This window comes from Argopecten irradians, chromosome 6, assembly GCF_041381155.1.
Source record: "Argopecten irradians isolate NY chromosome 6, Ai_NY, whole genome shotgun sequence".
NCBI lineage: Eukaryota > Metazoa > Mollusca > Bivalvia > Pectinida > Pectinidae > Argopecten > Argopecten irradians.
Genome location: NC_091139.1, coordinates 40,647,702 through 40,668,838, shown reverse-complemented (window position 1 = coordinate 40,668,838; position 21,137 = coordinate 40,647,702). Strand labels below are relative to the sequence as shown.

Here is a 21,137-nt window from a genome sequence, read left to right as displayed (position 1 = left end):
GAGTGATATAATTGATATTAATATTTCATTGACCATAGAGTCCTACTTGTTGTTTTCTCCAATTGTCTGTGTGCATATTAGTAAAAGCCGTCCAGATGCATGTTGATAATTTTTATATAACAAAATGTATAATAATGATATATCTTGCATTTGATTTCTATCATTTTAATTCAGGATCTGTATCAGTATTTTGGCAGTATTATGTGTGATAGAAAGTGTAAATGATGTATTTAGATATGAATGGGAGTAATAAGTATAAATATGCGAAAGTTAGTAAGTGTCAATTAAGTTTTTCTAATTTTTTGAAACAGATATATCCTTCTTCACTGCAGAAGTACATTTAAATGTATTTTGAAACTTCATTTTAAAAAAAATAAGAGTAATGAAATATCCTTTTGAGTTGAGACTGTCGAATTTGAATCCATACAGTAATATATTAAGGTTCTTATCTTGTCCAATACAAGGCTAGTCGAGTATTTGATTTTTACTCTTATGGACCCTAAGGTCCATGGGCTAAAATGAATTGAATTGATGACTAAAGAATCTCCAACAGAAGATTGAGATATCTCCTGTCTCTCCCCTAAGGGAATTAATGATTTTAGTGCAATGTGTATCTCTCATTTTTACCTGTCAGAAATATCAATGTCAGCAAGAATGACATGACTGAATTGTTATCCGTTTGCAGATAAACATTTAAAGGTTTCTTGTAGCTTGTGGACTGTTCAACATTGGTTATGATTAGCTTGGTTTTATTTCATGATTTATGATGTGTGTCAAATGTTTGTAAAAGAAGCGTAGAGACCCACGACTGTCAAGTGTTTGTACCTTTGGATATCATTCATCAACATTACATATTTAAATTTCATTTTGTCCTCCAGGGTTTTTATTTCATTTTCATTTTCATTTATTTTTATGGATTTGAACATGTAAAGGGCATTTGACCATAGAATGTAGAAGGTAGCTATATCAAGTTTCTTTTTTAAGGAACAGAGATGGGTACAGGGAATTTTTCCATCCATTAATATAACATGTATATGCATGATATTCCTGTCTGACCTCTGCTTCTACTTTTGGAACCTATCATTCAGTAAGCTGTCTTGATATACAGTGTAGCGAAGGAAGTGCTAACATATTTTGATATTTGTGGTGAAATCTGATGTTATATTGCTTACTTGGTCATAAATTACAGCAAATTGTTAATCTGTGTGATTTTGTTCTCATGCTGTTGTATTGTCAATGAGAAGAGTCTTCTATTGTAAAGGTTAGGTGGATTATGTTGGTCAATATAAAACTACAAAAGTGATGGGAGGAGATGTGTAGAAGGAGGGGAGTGAACAAACGTAATGGGCGGGGAGTTACTTATGCATAGAAGAACAGGAAAATATTTAATGTAAATATATCATACAAAAAATATAGACCATAGATTCGGTAAAGCTTTGGCATCTATATAGATCGTAGATTCATTAAAAAAGATATTTTAATTCTTAAAAACTTGTGTCCATATTTAAATTTTTTATATAATTACTACTCTTACTAGTACACATATAACTTGATAGAACAGAAAGAATATTATCTGCAAAGTTCTGGTATTTACGTAGACCATAGACTTCATAAAAAAGATTAATACTTTACCTAGTTTAACTTTGTTCTGGTATTTACGTAGACCATAGACTTCATAAACAAGATTAATACTTTACCTAGTTTAACTTTGTGGATTTGTTTTATTTATTTTTAACAATATGCACCATTCCATTCAATAATCATTCTTATTTGAGCTTGACTCTATCACGAAGATATAGTTGGCCGACCTTCCTGATGTGTTCAGTACTGTAAGCCTCTGTGTGCTATATATATCCTACCAAATTTTACAGCACCCCACATTTGTTTAATGACCTAATAGATATATTTCATGATTTAAGTGATTTAGATATATTTATATGTGATGTCACTTGGTAGAAGACAGCGCTATTGTTTTGTACGCTTTGTTGATTTGTGAAGTTTTTATCACATGTCTCCATATATCTACCTATTGGGGAGACACATTCTGTAAACTTAACAGTGAGCATTTCAATGTATACTTAAATTTAAAACTGTTTGTTTATGTAGATGCTTTTTTTTTTTTTTTAATTTTCATGTTCGTGTGTAGGCTTATATATTCAGTTTTTATTTGTTTTCTTAAAAGGAATGGCAGTAGACTGTTTGCTAGCGGTTGTATATGTTAATGGGGGAGGTATTTGGTGATAATGATAAAAGGACTAGTATCATGTAGCTGTGATAATGTTGCTCTGGAGGACCGTCGGACGATTTCTGGTAGATAGGTGAAAACAGGGTATGAATATTTGTTTATGTATGGAATAGTGAGAATTAGTGTACCAATAAAAGAATAATCAAATTTCCTTTGTACATGTAATGTAAGTATTTTAAGGTAAACAATTTTCACTGGGAGGGTTGTAGAATTTATTTTTTTCTGATGAACATACAGAAGAAAATGTTTTTGAATGTTGAAAGGAATAATTGTTTATGCTGATGTTACAAAATATTTGATGTAAGCAGTGCACTTGTGTAGAACTTATGTGTGTACTTATGTGTGTATTAAACAGTGTACACATGTGTAAGATATTTCATGCAGGAATGCTACAGACAGTGAAGACTAACATCACATGTGTAACTGGACACATACATGAGACGTTTTACACATGTGTTTGAATACACACATGTGTAGTGGTGTAGTGTATTGTAAACAATATTGCTCAAGTTTAATGTTACCAGGTGGAAGGAAATATTTTTGACACTGTTATCAATGCAACATAGAAATAATAAAAAAAAAAAACACAGAAAATTATTTTCGTTGTTTATATCACAAAACTTTAGATTTTTGCTTGTCAGACAAAAAAAAACTTGTAGCCTGCAGGGATGAAGCACTGCTAAGTTTGTTTAAATGATTGAGCTTGGGAAGGTCATGGGTCACAATGCCCAAAGACCGCCAACAACTTAGCAATAACTAAGAGGTCCTGAGACCTGATGTCAACCCTGTTGTATGTCTTGATGCTGGACAAGCAACATTTTTTTTCAAATCTTCAAATCTACCAACACATTATCCACAATAACTATGAGGTCCACAGACCTAGTATTGTGCTTGGTTACCAAATTTCTTCAAACAAGTGACCTTAGCCTTTATTCAAGTTTGCTTGGTTCCAGTAGGCAAACTTTTCTGACAACATCTCCACTATGACCAATAGGTCAAAAGACGTTGTCTTGACTCTATAACAATCTGTGATGAAAGGCATCAAGTCTGTTCAAATCTGAATGACTTTGACCTTTTATACATTGCATTATACTGTGTTGGAAAGTGTTTGCAAGATCACATATATATTGGATATGATTTATCCACAAAGAAGGTTCTCTTGGTAACCAACAGGCCTATCTGACGAATCTAAAAATTGAAACCTGTTGCACGAAAAAAAACCTAAATTCAATCCCTGGATTGCAGCTCCACAGACGTCATCAGCCAGGTCCACCTCTCCCTGAACGTTTCGACTCCTAACCTGGAACGTTCTCAAGATGGCGAGTCGACAGTGATTGGCCAAATCACTGCCCGTCTGTGGATAGCTTCCAGCTCATGTCTTGTTGTCTCCACCACAGCCAGCTGGACGACTTCTCTGCTTTTCTTGACAGTCGGTCTGCTTTCCTGTCTCTGCCCTTCACACCAGTGCTGCGAACATTCTCCTTGTTGCCTGCCCAGCACAGGCAATTATAACTTCCCTATGCCATATTATATTATACAATTGTTTCATGCCTTTCCAGTCAATAGTCAAAACTATTTTCCCGAGGTGTTTGGACCAACCCGATGAACTGTTTCCCGAGACCGGTATTGGGTCGAGCCGGCGCGCCGGTGTTTATGACGTCAACAATTAATTATGACGTCAATAATAAAGCGCATGTAAACGTTCCGCACCGGTCAACACTCAAACTATTAGTCAAGTAACAAATACTACTAGTGTGGGGAAGACACAGCTGGATATTTAAGCATTGAACGTTTTCAGTTGTCATTCATAGCCAATATGTTGACATACAAAGGGATATATATATAATAAATTAATCATTCGTTACCGTCAAGGAATGAACAGCCGTTTTCCGTGATTGTTGGCACGACAATTGTGACGTCACAAGTCAATGATAATGACGTCATAATAACTGATTGAAGTTCATAGTCTAATTGACTGCCAGCTGCGCTTGGTAAGGTTCTGTCGACCATTAAACTACATATCTTGTAGCGTTTATAATGCAACATATACTTATTCGTCAGTCTGTTGAGCCAATTTGTGATACATTTCTCCATCTGTTATAAAAAAACGGAAATGTGTATTTTGGTGTTAAAAAATAAACGACACGTTTTTTTATTATCATTTCCAGGTATTTATTCGGACAACCACTTGATCCATATTGTTGATTTGAAATTGAGAATTATATTCATTACAACATAACTAACAATGATATACAATTCATAACAATTGTGCTAATACACAACATTATATGATGTATGTTCGATATATCTAGACGATAAGATACATTGTAGTTCAAATGTCCCTATTTTTAGCTTAAGTAGTGTTTAAATCTCTGGTATTTAGATACTATCATTATAACCTCCAGTTTCGCATAGTACTGAAAATCCTTGGCTAGCGAAGTTGTATCTCCTCATGACCGGGACAACATTTATTATGTTTACAGTTTTAATGTATCTATGACAAATAGTTAGTGTCGGGTCATTGTTGCGATATACAGATTTACCTACACCGTGGTAGCTAAGTACTGTCTATAAACAATCGATCGTGTAATGATTAAACATTCATTGACCAATAAATTTGTCTGACAACTGCTGACACGGTGATAGGTAGACGACAGTGGGATGCAGTGCATTGCACTGTCTAACGCCACTTGTACAATCCAAGTGATATCTGAACAAAAACAATATTGAATGTAAGCATTCATATAAAGAAATGACGAGCATGACGGACAAAACCTATCGCTATCACAATAAAATAATTGTTTAATATCGCATTTTGTTTATAACCCTTAATGAATTATTCCGCGTTCTGTAGCATATCATCAAACGCGAGACAAAAATTTTAAAAAAAATCTCTCTATGGTTGGTTAGACAAACCTCTATGGTTGGTTAGGCAAACCTCTCTATGGTTGGTTAGGCAAACCTCTCTATGGTTAGTTAGGCAAACCTCTCTATGGTTAGTTAGGCAAACCTCTATGGTTGGTTAGGCAAACCTCTATGGTTGGTTAAGCAAACCTCTATATGGTTGGTTAGGCAAACCTCTATTTGGTTGGTTAGGCAAACCTCTCTATGGTTGGTTAGGCAAACCTCTCTATGGTTGGTTAGGCAAACCTCTCTATGGTTGGTTAGGCAAACCTCTCTATAGTTTGTTAGGCAAACCTCTCTATGGTTGGTTAGGCAAACCTCTGTTTGGTTGGTTAGGCAAACCTCTATGGTTGGTTAGGCAAACCTCTCTATGGTTGGTTAGGCAAACCTCTATGGTTGGTTAGGCAAACCTCTGTGGTTGGTTAGGCAAACCTCTATGGTTGGTTAGGCAAACCTCTCTAAACCTCTCTATGGTTGGTTAGGCAAACCTCTGTGGTTGGTTAGGCAAACCTCTATGGTTGGTTAGGCAAACCTCTCTATGGTTGGTTAGGCAAACCTCTATGGTTGGTTAGGCAAACCTCTGTGGTTGGTTAGGCAAACCTCTATGGTTGGTTAGGCAGACCTCTCTAAACCTCTATATGGTTGGTTAGGCAAACCTCTCTATGGTTGGTTAGGCAAACCTCTATGGTTGGTTAGGCAGACCTCTCTAAACCTCTATATGGTTGGTTAGGCAAACCTCTCTAAACCTCTATATGGTTGGTTAGGCAAACCTCTCTATGGTTGGTTAGGCAAACCTCTCTATAGTTTGTTAGGCAAACCTTTCTATGGTTGGTTAGGCAAACCTCTCTATGGTTGGTTAGGCAAACCTCTCTAAACCTCTATATGGTTGGTTAGGCAAACCTCTCTATGGTTGGTTAGGCAAACCTCTCTATAGTTTGTTAGGCAAACCTCTCTATGGTTGGTTAGGCAAACCTCTCTATGGTTGGTTAGGCAAACCTCTCTAAACCTCTATATGGTTGGTTAGGCAAACCTCTCTATGGTTGGTTAGGCAAACCTCTGTGGTTGGTTAGGCAAACCTCTCCATGGTTGGTTAGGCAAACCTCTTTATAGTTATATAACACTACGGACATATTTATTGTTAACCATTTAAATGTTGACCAGTTACTGGTTACTTCAAACAGACATTTATTTATTGCTGGAGCGATTTATTAAGGTGTCCGACATATATACATATACAACTACGGTAGCGTATTAGTCTCACATAGGAAAATATTTTTCAGGATAACCGAAATGTTTTATTTGGCGGCCGCCAGATAATGAAGTGGCGGCCGCAATATATAATTATCTGGATGCCGCCAAATAGCTATATATGCCACTTAAGTATCTGGCGGCCAGATAACTAAATGGTGGCCGCCAGATAACTATTTGGCGATGGCGGCCGCCAAATAAAACATTTTTCGTTGTCCTGAAAAATATTTTCCTATTTGAGCCTTATACGCTTCCGTATAAAACTGATTTAAATCCTCTCTGAGTTCCGAGTTCGAACCTCACGTACAATGGGCCCTAATATGACAAAGATTCTTGATCTTTTCAGATTTGATTTGGTATAACTGTTATTTATTAAAGCTCTATACTGTATGTCACAGTTTTCGCTTGACTGGTGTGTTCGATCTAGACATGTATATATATGGGCCGTTAAATCTATTGTTCCGGTGTAAGGTGACTGTGATATACATTTATAGGTATATATATATCACCGCTATATACCTGTGATCCATACCCTAACACCAGCTTAGTGGCTCACTCGTTTACTTATCGTCTCGATCTCGTCGTGTTAATGTTTCCGAAGAATATCCGTTGGTAAGGACTTATTGTTCGGGTAGTCTCGGGACTTAACAGAGAAAGTCACAAGTGCTATAATGTAAAACAATATCAGACAGGTTGTACTGTTTGTTAATTATCTTAGCACCTTTAATTATTAATTAATCTCCGGAGATACCCGAGATATGGATCGGAGGCTCATGGGAGTATGACAATACGAACTAAAGTGGCTAGTCTATAGAAAATAACGGCAGATTGTGGTGAGCTCTTATACTGAATTAAGTTTATAATCTTAGCCGAAATTAACTATCAACGGCACCAAAATGTCGATGGATTTTAAGAAATTCACATACCGACCTAGTCGTCCTGACAACCGATTCAGGTAAGTCAAGTTTCCATATTTGTATATTTACCTGTGTTTTTCTTTATTACACGTCTTGGCTGCTGAAGTTATAGATAACGTTACTACATCTAAAGAATGATCCCATGAGTACTATACATGTATAAGCCTATACGTTATTGTACATGTATATAAATTATATGTATTTCAAAAATCAATAAATGCATCAAAAAAAGGTTTATATTATAAACATACAGGTATTATTCGCTTCTATTGTATGCCAAATAATAGTTCCAGGTTTTATTATATAATCCTGATAAATAGTTATAATTACCTATCGATAGGCGGCATTGATTCGTAACATTTCGTATCAATAGGCCAAGGACATTTTCCACACTGTGTGGAATACAAACTTGAAGTATATTAATCCCAGTATAAACATTTTAATGGAAAGTTTATAACGTGACTAGTCCGAGGACGGCGTCCCGGCGAGACACTGTCACCGTCTATACAACTAGATCAATACACAGCTATTCAATTTCGTAATAAGTTCTTCTTTAAAAATATATTCAAATGGTCTACGACATGATTGATAGTCACTCAATAATGTAAGCTAGACCAGACCAACACAGTACAACTGACACTGTACTTCGTAATATACTTCAACATTCCCCTATAGTGAATATAAATGAATCTATTATTGACTTTAAATAACATGCATACCGATGATTTTGTGGGTTATTGCTTTTGTCTTGTTAAAAGCCACGGTCATTTAAGGGAAAGGGACACCCGGAGAAAAACCACTGACCTAGCTACTGCCATTGTTTGAACTACTCTAAATGACCTAGCAGCCCAGAGACAGGGAGTTAGTTAGAATGGTTAAGCACATTACACGAACACCTTCACCACTAAATCACACACAACTGTAGATTTACATATGCACTACTTACGTTATAGCTAATACGTAATTGAATTGAAGAGATAATGGGCCTAGTTCGTTTGCAGGGGTCGATTTTTTGGCAAATGAAAATTCACACTTGCCAATTTTATCTTTGTTTGAATTCAAGAATGACTGGATTGTGTTTTAAATAGAGATAAACTGTCTGTCAAAGATCGATATGTGAATCATATTTAATTAAACTGTGCAATTTGTTTTGCCAAATTGCGCGCCCACTTGTGTAAAGGTGTTACCTGCAGTATGTGTGTGTAACCCTGTAGCCGATGGTATTGTGTTGTTTAATTCTTATCCGTGTGACAATCGTTATACGTAACTATAATTAAATAAATACGGTAACATGGCCTTATGAAGTTTGTTAACATATATCAAACACGACCATTATTATTTATTAACTGCCATACTCAGCCACCGTTGCCATAAACCCAGATTTTTATGACGAAAGTCGTCAATGAAAAAGATAACACTCATTCCAATGGGACGTTTGCGGTTCGCTATCTGTTCGTTTTGTTTCGTTTGTTCGTTTTCGGTCCGTTTTATCCAGACAGACTTTTGATAGTTGTAAACTGACGTTCTACATTTTGTTTTCGTTCTCACTTCTTTGGCTATTAGTTATAAAACCACAACATGGACATTTGAAAATACTAATAAGTTTGTGAAAGACAACAGGGGTCTTCAAAATCTCTTCACAGACATGGTCTTAACGGTAGAGTCATAACATACAGTTCTAAACACAACATTGTTTATTGGATAAGGTATAAGATATGTAGGTCTATAATCTGACTGAGTTAATCCTAGCTTTAAATCTATTAAGATTATACTATAATCGGTACAAACGATTACTGACAGGACAATTTGTAGTAACTGGACTTAAGACGGCATACGGCACCGTATACGACAATCAATAATTCCTGTTTCTTGATTTTATACCGCTCCGAAAGTCAGTCGTTCCTGTTTCTTGATTTTATACCGCTCCGAAAGTCAGTCGTTCCTGTTTCTCGATTTTATACCGCTCCGAAAGTCAGTCATTCCCGTTTCTGAATTTTATGCCGCTCCGAAAGTCAGTCATTCATGTTTCTGGATTTTATACCGCTCCGAAAGTCAGTCATTCCTGTTTCTGGATTTTATACCAGTCCGAAAGTCAGTCATTCCTGTTTCTGGATTTTATGCCGCTCCGAAAGTCAGTCATTCCTGTTTCTGGATTTTATACCGCTCCGAAAGTCAGTCGTTCCTGTTACTGGATTTTATACCGCTCCGAAAGTCAGTCGTTTCTGTTTCTGGATTTTATACCGTTCCGAAAGTCAGTCATTCCTGTTTTTGGATTTTATACCGCTCCGAAAGTCAGTCGTTCCTGTTTCTGGATTTTATACCGCTCCGAAAGTCAGTCATTCCTGTTTCTGGATTTTATACCGCTCCGAAAGTCAGTCGTTCCTGTTTCTCGATTTTATACCGCCCCGAATGTCAGTCGTTCCTGTTTCTGAATTTTATGCCGCTCCGAAAGTCAATCATTCCTGTTTCTGGATTTTATACCGCTCCGAAAGTCAGTCATTCCCGTTTCTGGATTTTATACTGCTCCGAAAGTCAGTCGTTCCTGTTTCTGGATTTTATACCGCTCCGAAAGTCAGTCGTTCCTGTTTCTGGATTTTATACCGCTCCGAAAGTCAGTCGTTCCTGTTTCTCGATTTTATACCGCCCCGAATGTCAGTCGTTCCTGTTTCTGAATTTTATGCCGCTCCGAAAGTCAATCATTCCTGTTTCTGGATTTTATACCGCTCCGAAAGTCAGTCGTTTCTGTTTCTGGATTTTATACCGTTACGAAAGTCAGTCATTCCTGTTTTTGGATTTTATACCGCTCCGAAAGTCAGTCGTTCCTGTTACTGGATTTTATACCGCTCCGAAAGTCAGTCATTCCTGTTTCTGGATTTTATACCGCTCCGAAAGTCAGTCGTTTCTGTTTCTGGATTTTATACCGCTCCGAAAGTCAGTCGTTCCTGTTTCTGGATTTTATACCGCTCCGAAAGTCAGTCGTTCCTGTTTCTCGATTTTATACCGCCCCGAAAATCAGTCATTCCTGTTTCTGGATTTTATACCGTCTAGGAGGTCAGGGAAAGCCGGGATGTATAATATCAATTACCCAACGTGGATTTTAAACTCCCAAACTCAAGGCTGAAATGAGCTAACTCTGAATTAAAATGAGTTCCAAAAGGGATAAAGGCGTTGATTCTCCGCACTCACACATTACATCTAGTATTTGGGATGAAGAGACGGGACTGTTTTCTCAACCATAAAGAAAACTAGACAAATTTCAACATTTCGATGATTCCCGTCAATGATCGGCAAGGAATATATACTCTACACAACCCTATTATCTCCTTTTACGTTCAACTTTGAATTTTTAACTTTTCTCCTACTTTTGCTTTCTCTTTCTTCATTAATTTTGTCTTCTCTCCTGTTTTTAGCAAAGCAGAAACATATATTACAATATAATATTATGTTTCCGAACAATGGAAGAGAACTGCAAAAAGAGAACTAAAACTTCTTCATTTAATGATAATTCGAAATAAGATTTTTGGGGATATTGTGTGTTGAAGGTTTATCTATCAAAATAAATGCAATTTTTTATATGATGAAATTAACAATTGTATATTAATCCGTAGCTAGATTTAATGATGGACAGCCACAGTGTAGTTTTGAACGTTCCTGACACCATTCCCAACAAAGATAAACGTCAGAATTATTGAATTCTGAAAGACAATATAATATTCAAAATAATACATATCGGATAAAAATATGTGATGTAGCAATGTACAAAGAAAAATCATACATTTTATTCAATTACGCCTTTTATTACTGGTGCTTCAGATTTGAGGACAACAACTAATTTAGATAACGTGTCGTCACGTGCGATCTCGCGAACAATTGAGATTTTAGATTGTGACGTCATGGCATTCTCGGCCAGCCCAGTGATAAGTTTGTTTAGTATCGTGACGAGTTGTTGAGAAGATACGCCACAGTACCGGGGGGGACAAGGGGGAGACTAGTCACACGGATCACGACTGTATTGTCCGGTAGGTAGCGTACAAAGATGGATCGTCAATAGATAAATGATATATTTCCGCTGTGACAGATCAATGGTACGGAGATCGTGGTATCGATTCTGGATTTACGTTACCCATGTCTGGCACCAAACGGAAAATGCACGGGTACATAGGGATTCGAACCTTGGACCTTCTAACACTGATGAAAGGCTCTACTGATTGAGCTATACAGAGTCGCCGGCGATCGAACTAATGCAGAATCGCTACAACACTTCTTCTCTAAAGCTATTGAACTAAAAGGAACATTTTCGCAATTGTCTTGTTGTAACAAAAGTAATTATGTCGTGATAAATAAACTCCAGTCAGCACCATAATAATCTCATCGGAATTTAAATAATCAAAAACACCCATATCTACATGTTATTATTATTATTAGAGAAACTGCACTTGTTGCAGTAAATCTCCAATATAATGAATTAGTGTTGGACAAAAATCTGTGTATAACGAAATAAAAACGCAGCCTTATTTGATACTTGTAATATAACTGTCTAATATAGACAGCATAATATACAAAACCATACACAACACACAAGGCGCACTTAAATTACAAGAAGATCTAGACGCAGCAGGGAGGAAGATTGGTTAAAATGCCCTTCCACCCGGACAAGTGCAAAGTCCTCAGCATCCAAACAAACGCATAAAGACCAATTATACATACGAACTCCACAACCACAAATTAACATCTTGCAATTATCTAGGCATCACAATACAAAATAACTAACGATGAGACACACACATCAACAACATAACTGCAAACGCTAACAAGGCACTAGCATTCTTAAAACGAAATCTCCAGATAAGCTCACAACATATAAAAGAACATGCTTACAAATCCATAGTCAGATCCTAACTGGAGTACTGCTCCTCCGTATGGGACCCTCACCAGACAAATCAAATCATGCAAATCGAAAAAACCCACACAGAGCAACACGCTACACAACAAGCAGATATCACAACACAAGTTCAGTACAAGACATGATGGAAAACCTCAACTGGACCTCACTACAAACACGCAGAACTAGAACACGTTTAATTTTATTTTATAAAATCATACACCATCATGTGGCAATAGAGTATAGTCAAATTCTTAATCTGACAGACTACAGGACCAGACAATCACACCCATTCACATATAGACATATAGCTGCCACCAAGGACATATTCAAACATTCATTTTTCCACACATAATTAAACAATGGAACATCCTTCCGTTGGCTACAGTACAAAGCACTACACTAGAAGTCTTCAAGTCACATATCCAAAAAAAACAGGACTGGAAGACCTAAACCCCACTCCCTAAACTCTACCATATGTTTATCTTATAACTATAAACAAGAAAAATAGTAGTAAATAACCTGTACTTTCACTTTTTTACACAATCTATGCACGCCCCTGCCAATCCACCACAATATAATCATCGTTTTCGATGGATTTGTGTGTAACATAAGTTTTTATATGACTGTTTTTCTTCTTTCGTGTAATCGTCAGATTTTCTTAGAAGTTAAGCACCCATATAAACTGAATCGCCAATCAACCATAGATGTATCTGGATGTTTTCACCAAAAATGAATGGTCGACTTTTTCGTTTTCAGAGAACGTTCTTTTGTATAATTTGTAATATTATACTTCAAGTAGTCACAGTTTCAGTGAAGCATACATTTAAAGATGCTTCACCGCCGACAGAGCATAAATGATGCTCATCAGTGTAATAATAATTGGTGTTTACTCATGGTGATATATGTCTAATTAACAAACAAAAAAAAAAAAAAAAAAACAAAAACAAAAACAAAAAAACAATTAAGAAATAAAATAATTTATTTTGCTATTGGTGGATGCGCAATCAGTACCGCATTCCAAATAGGACATGGACGTTTTTCGGGACACTATTATTTACTTTGTAATATAAGTAAAATCAGAAGCGCAAACGTGGTAATGGTGTAAAGTAAGTTTGTTTGATTAAATTAACGTCCTACAGTAACTTTTGTAACTGAAGAAAAATACTAATTTGCTCGGTTCTGATTTTAATAGAGAAAAAAAAACACCATTCGTCAGCGGTGTAGCATCTTAAAGGGCCACTACCTTTCCGAAACGGCTTTTAATTTTTAAAATAGGAATGTAAAACGAGATCAATAATTTTGTAGAGTCGCAGAAGTTATTAACTATACGTTTACTAGCACACTTATCATCACTTTCAGAACTGTTTAATTAGAATAAATAAAATGTTAATTTTCATAACGCGGGTCGTTTTATGTTTCCCGCCGTCGTCCTAAATGCCGCGCGGTAGTTGACTATCACTGCGCCAGACGGCAAAACAGCGAAATGAATCTCCACTTTTATCGTACATTAGACAGGAAATCTTGTATATGTTTGGTGTTGTAACCTCATCTTAAGCCATCTATATATATTTTCTTTTGTTATTAATGTTTTTAAGAAACCTTTAAATTTTGCTCCGGAAAGGTAGTGGGCCTTTAAATATTTTTTTTTTTTTGTTAAATACCATAACCTTTACAAGCTTTCCTTAATAAAAACAAACATGTCTAGTTCAAATTTATTGCTATTTTTTTCCAGTTTTCTTTTAGGTTGCTTTTGAAGCTATTTAGTGATTACGCCACCACCATTTTGTTTGGTAAACTATTCCAATCTGTCACTTTATGGCCTATTTCTGATGGTCATCACAAATATCATAGTATTGCGTTGCATATTCTCAATTATAATTATATCCTTTTTATACGAAGGGTTCCAACAAGTAACTAAACTATTCCACTTGTGGCCTGACTAGGGAATTATAAGGATACCAAACATTTCCTATCTGAGATGAGATACAATCTGAGATGTAATACAATCTGAAATGAATTACAATCTGAGATGCGATACAATCTGAGATGAATCTGAGATGAGATACAATCTGAGATTTGATAGAATCTGAGATGTGTTTATTGAGATTCCTGTCTATTATTACTCTTAGGTCTTTCTCCTAATTCTTTTCTTTCTCAGGTCTGACTTCAGTTAATGATTCATTTTATCCTTTCATTTTATAAGTATGATTTGTGTTGCTGTGGCCAATACATACATATTCAAATTTCTCTATGTTGAAGTCGAGTTGCCAGGGTTTTGTCCATAAGGTTAGCTTGTCCAAATCATTTTGATTATTGATGACATTTCTTTGATTATATAATAGTATGTGTTACAGTAGTATAAACTTATTCAGCAGATTAGCCTAGGTGATTGGGTTAGATAAACTTCATTTCGGCCATTGGTTAACTCCCTGATTCCAGTGTTCACCTTGGTTTATGATTGTACGTACCTTCAGAAGCTTTTGTTGTCTTTCTTTATGTATGAAGTCGCTTTTTTCAAATGTATATTATGATTCACAGATCTTGACTGTTGTTTCATGCCCAGCCGCTATGAATATCCTAAAAATCTCATTTGATTAAATATTTCTATATTTGTTCCAGTATTACTTTTTCTGCTGTACTGCTGTTGTTACATCCTTGGTGATCCAGTCTTTGGATTTGTTATGGTTGATATTTGGAAACACTTGGCTCACTAGTATAAATTCCTGGATATAGGAGTTGTGTGAACCAGCTGTAGATTGAAAGTAATTACTGAATGGTCACTCTTTCTAACTAGATTGCTGATCTTGATAGCAAATATCATATCTTCATTGTTGGTTATTATGAAGTCCAGAAGTGAGGATTGTTGGTTATGTCTTCTGTTACACCCTGTGTTAGGTATGGATCTTGTAGGGTTTCCATTTAGTTGTAACTGTCACTCACTGTTGGTCCTTTTGTAGTCATATTTTCCCAGTCTATGTCTCTGTAATTGAAGACACGTAAAATTATAAAGTTTGATCCATATTGACCTCGCTAGAGATGACATAATTTAACCTGCTGTTATTTTCTGGAGTGTTTAGCGGAGTTCTGTATATCTGTATATGCACCCTATGATCAACGTTTTTCTTTATTTTTTATTAAACACCAGATACTCTCCTCATAACCGTTGTTAGGGAATTCCTCTACTCATGTCCCTTCAAGAGCCTTTTTAAGTAAATCTTCCTTTTGCGGTAGTTTTTTATATTAAAATTCACTTTTTTGTATTCTCCTGTTGAGTTTTGATAGAACCTCACTTAATAAGGCGACACTATTCCTTGATGCCTACTTCCAATTCATTCCTTTATCTGAATTGCTGTGCACAACTCGCAAAGGTCGTCCTTCTTTCTCCTTTTCGTTTTTATGGTTAAAAGCAGGATTAAGACTGTTAGCCTATTCAGTATCATCTGTCTTGATCATGGGATGATTATTGCATGCGAATGCAATGGTTATTGTGTGTAATAAATATTACGTGTGAACGCAATAACTGTTACATTCACTCGTAATCAATGTACACACAAACCTCTGAACTAGGTAGTTGTCATTACACCTGGTATAAATATAGATACATGGAATAAAATTGTCGTTGTTTCAATTTCAGGACAAATTATGCACTGATGTCCCAATGGATGGCCCAGCCCACTAAGGGGACACGTGGCGATATGGAAATCCAGAGCGCCGTGTACGGCAAAAAGGTGGCGCGCTCAGAAAACCCTTATATGGACCAGTCGTCCCCCAAGGACTACGCTCAGGCCGCAGCAGTAAGTTGACTGATTTTCACGAGTACATTTTGTTTATTTCGCTGGCGATCAGAAATTCTCGAAAATAAATGGTAGTGAAAAAGTTTCGACACCAAGTAAAAAACAGCTTATCTCGATTACAGTGAAAGTCGTTCAACATAAAATCGCAAAAAGAACTCTGGGTAACTTCTAAATATAAGACCACGCTGATTTAAAGAATATATATTTGCACGACGACAAACCATCGGTTTTATAATAGACATCGCTGTTTGTTGCATATCGCAAACCTTGGAACACCACAGTAAACCTTCGGGTATTAACGGATCTCGTGGTAAAATCTTTGAAATATTCTGACAAAATATAGATTCACGGTTTATAAGCAAACCTAGCGATATGACCACAAACTGGATAGGCTGATTTGCTATATCAGCAGATTTCTATAGCGTGATATAATATATCCCCACTATAATTGACGAGGCATTGACAGATGTTGGGTTGATATCTAGGTCGACTGACACACCAGAACTAATGCTTTGTTATGGGGTGGTGTCGGGTAGCCGATAATGCTGACGGCATGGCAGGGTAAGGTTTGTTCATGTGATCAATCACCAGTCATTTGTTGAAGTACTATTAATATTTAATTGTAAAATTACAGTATAAGTGTACCTATGCTTTCTTCTCGACCACAATATCGAGTAGTGTAACAGTTAGCTGACATTCTTTTTGTACAGTGCTTTCAATTATAAAACATTCAGCAATTTAAACTGACAAAAGATTGTTCGTATAATTGCATTTAAGACAAAATATATACCTGAATAAATGCGTATGTGTGTGATTAGCGAGCGGTTTATGCAGACGTGTCTCTAAACGTTCCAATAGTCATGCTGATGAGGGAAACCTATGGAGACAAATACAATCACGTTTTGATTATTTTAGTTTGGGAATTTCCCAACATATTAATTTATTTGCTGAGCATAGTTATGCTTTCGAGAAAAATGTACTCTGTATAGTTAGGTTGGTCACTCTAGTGATGTCGATAATGAATTAACAGACACGAAAGATAAATTGAACAAATCCTGCATTGATTTCTTAAACGAAAATATGGCTTTTGTAGATATTTCACGTCGACGTTTACATTGACAATTGATATCATATTGCATCTGATCCTTGACCTATGTGTTGTAGACAGATGAGGGAGCACTGTCGCACACGCAATGTAACAAACCTTGACATTGCTTTATCTGACCTTTGACCTCTATATTGTAGATGTACAGAACGTGCCCCACACGCTGTATTGTAGACCTTGAACTTGTTGTATTTGACCTTTGACTTCTGTGCTGTAGATACAAGAGGGAGCACCGCCCCACACACGGTTCGCCCAAGACGGAGGCTATGATGACTTTCACAAGGCGTTCCGTGCTATCAGCAAACAATGGCCGAACAAAAGCTACCCTAACTTTGGACCCCCTAGGTACGACTGAGTTGTATTTGAGATACCTTGATTTGATTTTTTTATAAAGATAAAGTATAACATGAAGACTTAATGTAAATAGTTCTATTTATGTACCTGTTAGATCCAAACCATTGTATTTTATTAAGATATCGCTGTTGCGTTGTATCAGCCAATCGGGTGCGACGTTTTTCGAACGTCAATGTCGTATCTAGCTAATTTATCTGGTGATAAAATACTTTATAAGCCAATGAAAATGCTCGTTACAAGCAAGTTTGAATTATTTCAGGTTACGCATGGGCCGGGCAGGCGGTAGTTGGCGTCACGTGAAAGAGGTCTTACAGGCAGGTGGAGCCAGGATCGTCTTCGTCGATGGTATGGTGATTTTGAGACTATAAAGCCAATGAATTGTAAGGCCAATGATTCTGTTTTATCTTATATATTCCATAATAGGGTCAGTGTCTATGTTGTGTCATATGTAATGTATAAGGTCCGTAATTATGTTTGATGTCTTGTGTCTTACAAGGTCAAAGAAGAAACCAGGACACGATAAGTATGGACTACGTCCCCGGCGGCCATTTGGTGCAAAACGAGGCTCCGAAATCAGCCGGACCCCAAACACGTCTCCAAGGAATTGGCAATGGCGGCATGACAAGTATGCGCAGAGAGAAAGCTTTCTCCAAACGAATAAATGGTAACCGCTATCTAGTATCATCTAATAATGCATGGTTACGGGTCGTAGTATAGCAAGGCTCTCTTATCTACTGTCTCTCGAAACATTTACACATTAACAACATTTTCAGGACTTCTTCTATAAACATTCATACTTCTTTCTTGGCATGCATGTATTTGCTTATTTGTATATTAATACATGGTGAATGAAGAATATTATATTGATCACTTTTATGTTTTAATCTACTTCTTTTTCAAAATTCGTCGAAATCAAAAATTGCGTGTCATTATCTCTCTATTTTAAAGTTGATTTTATTCTGAACCTTTATATCAATAAAAATAGATTAGTTAATAATCAAAACAGATTTGTACCAGCTATTGTAAATTACTTTTCAAATGTGAAATGAAGTATTACTTTGATATTTGTTTTTATTTAATCAGGGTATCACAAATAATTGATCCGTGTAGAGATGAATAAATAATTAAATAATTTAATTAATTGGCAGGTCATATTTTTATAATTTTGAAAAAATAATGAAAATAGAATTTTTGTGCAAAAGTATTATTAAACTTTCTTTAAAGATACTAGATATTTACTGTCTTTGAAATAATTTGCATGCACGGTATTGTTGAGAATTAATACCACGTGGTTTTGTTTGTATATAACCGGAAGTCACGTGTTTCTCTATAGTTATGCCCGCCTTTGATCCAGACGGTATCAGACATTGAACGGCAGACAGGTACACGTGCTGAAAGGCATTCTCAGAGTATTAGTTTGGCCCGCATCATATATTACTTGTGAACCTATAGTGTTGGCTTGAATAAACATGTGATGAAAATAAAATATATGCTCGATTTATTACGAATAATGTATAACGCACATGAAGTGACCTTTTATAAAAGGTATAAAAACTATGGCGATAAATCAGAAAAAAATCGAGCATTATATTATATTGCATTATGTACAAACAACGTTTGGAAATTTGAGTTTGTTTTCCACTTCGTCGTTGTCTCACGACAAAGTTACTTCATACATGATTACAATCATTTGCTTATGGCTTTGCCAGATCTCCGTACCTTCAGTATTCGACCCAAAAAGCGATCAGACTGCTTAACATATCATTACAGTTGGGGGACACTGATTGAATATAGACCATTAATTAACTTATTGTACAAACTCAGCCCCAAATCATCCAAAATTTCCAGTCTTCATAATTTAAGGTAGGTGCATTAACTTGGTGTCTTCAAAAAGGAGACTGATGCTTATATGTATATAATGTGTATATATGAACGAAGACGCTTATTGGTTCGAATACTGTAAATCGTAACAAAGCATTGAAATTATAAGATTAGTTCATTTTTATTTATAACTATTTAATTTCTCCTAGTAGTTAACAAACCAGACAATTCCAAGCGTTCATATATCAGATTCACGTTGTTTTTGTCACATCACAGTCGATTGCAATTATGCTGACCGAGGTTTTATGCGATTTGATTTAATTGATTGTTGCTCAAGTTGCACATTTAAGCACATTTAAATTGATCTGTTATTGGCATCCTAACAATCCATTATTAACCTTCACAAAGACTTTACCCCACAACATTTGTTAATCATGGCTGCTGTTTTTCGTCATTAAAGGATAACTTTAGAGTGTCCTAGTAGTCACATTAGAAATTAGATTTTGGAAGACACGCTTGCATTTACATAAAGTATTTTAATTACAAATGCATCGTGGAAATTTATATTTACATTTTAGAAAATAGTGATAGAGAGAAAATTCTTTAAGTTCTAACCTCAATGTAATTAATATTTTTGTTCCCCAGATTCTTTTTCACGATCAAATTAATTTTATTTTATTTTCCACTGTCTATGTTGTTATTAAAATTTCAATTTATTTTCTATTCTTGAGCAATCTGAAAACAGTTAGTAAATTAAAAGGCAGTTTAGACTTGTGTAGAGAGGTCATACTTGTGTTATTTACAATACTGGCACAGAGATATTACATTGATTTATTGACCTTTTAGCTAAAGCTAAATTACTTATACAATTGATAAGATGTATACATGTGTTGTGTTTCAGGTACGTCGTCCTACGGTCTAGAGACCAGACAGGGATTGGAACAAAATAACTGGTGTATCATGAGGTGATGCCCATGATCGTCCCACAGTCACATCTACCATCAACACATGACACGGTATTAAATGTGATGTCTCCGAACGAACGATTTGCCTCTCTAATTGGCCTCTACATATGTTGTCCGTGAAAGACAATTGTTCCCAAGTAGACTTGCCCGAGTCCGTACAGTATTTACGTTATGTACCTATCAGTATTATATATATGTTTACCGTTATTTATTAATTGTACAGTGATATCGAGTATTGTTATTCGTTTCATATTGCTCAATATAGAAAGTATTCATGTGTTTTCACTAGACATATCGTTGCATTTTCCAGGAATATGTGCATATTTCATAATTAATAAAAATAAATGTTTTCTTATGATTTTGTCTTTGTTACTTTTCAACCAGTTGCTCTTCACAGCCAATCACTATTATTTACACAGCGTGTATGTGATTTAAGTAGGTCTACTACTGGTTAACAAAAACATACAGGTAAAATGTTAACTAGCACAAAGTGTCTTTATTTTATTTATAATTTAGTGCTTATAATGTTTCATAAGCCCAATACGGACAAGGATACGTCGAGACATTACACATTATGTACCTAAGAACCTCTTTCACGAACAATGGAAATTTGTCCACGAACCATTTGTTAAAACTCAAAGTTATATGTAGCAGCATTAATGCAAACCCTTAAAATACGTTTAAAATTCAAAAGGTCCCAGGGGCATGTGCTATTGCAAAATTAAAGTTGCCCTGTAGAGGTGTAAGACAGGGTTCCCTTTTTATCAAAAACGGTATAAAACGATTTTATGTTGTCAAACTATATTGTTTTCTCAATAGTATAACTAATTACATATTATGATCACATTCACAACTATGTAGAAACAACGTAACAAATAAAATTTTGGCTACATTTATAA

General features: G+C 35.8%; 1 protein-coding gene across 3 annotated transcripts; it reads left to right on the top strand.

Moving 5' to 3' along the window:
• Nucleotides 1–6,980: 6,980 nt before the first annotated feature.
• Nucleotides 6,981–20,588, top strand: LOC138325893 (uncharacterized). 3 transcript variants are annotated; one of them, XM_069271897.1, is made up of 7 exons: nucleotides 6,981–7,352; nucleotides 15,834–15,993; nucleotides 17,316–17,443; nucleotides 17,712–17,797; nucleotides 17,949–18,116; nucleotides 18,786–18,834; nucleotides 20,175–20,588. In XM_069271897.1, the coding sequence occupies exons 1-6, from the start codon at nucleotides 7,294–7,296 to the stop codon at nucleotides 18,821–18,823; spliced, it is 639 nt and encodes a 212-aa protein (XP_069127998.1). In that variant the 5' UTR covers nucleotides 6,981–7,293; the 3' UTR covers nucleotides 18,824–18,834; nucleotides 20,175–20,588. The 3 variants fall into 3 exon arrangements, with proteins under 3 accessions (XP_069127998.1, XP_069127997.1, XP_069127999.1); XM_069271896.1 differs by lacking the exon at nucleotides 18,786–18,834 and having other exon boundaries at nucleotides 6,985–7,352; XM_069271898.1 differs by lacking the exons at nucleotides 6,981–7,352; nucleotides 18,786–18,834 and adding an exon at nucleotides 11,178–11,333.
• The last annotated feature ends 549 nt before the right edge of the window (nucleotides 20,589–21,137 follow it).

Excerpts from the sequence above, each read along its gene's own strand:
- LOC138325893 (XM_069271896.1), top strand. The coding sequence starts at position 7,294 with ATGTCGATGGATTTTAAGAAATTCACATACCGACCTAGTCGTCCTGAC. Across the intron at positions 15,994-17,315 it reads ACTACGCTCAGGCCGCAGCA|ATACAAGAGGGAGCACCGCC; the intron begins GTAAGTTGACTG and ends TCTGTGCTGTAG. Across the intron at positions 18,117-20,174 it reads TTTCTCCAAACGAATAAATG|GTACGTCGTCCTACGGTCTA; the intron begins GTAACCGCTATC and ends GTTGTGTTTCAG.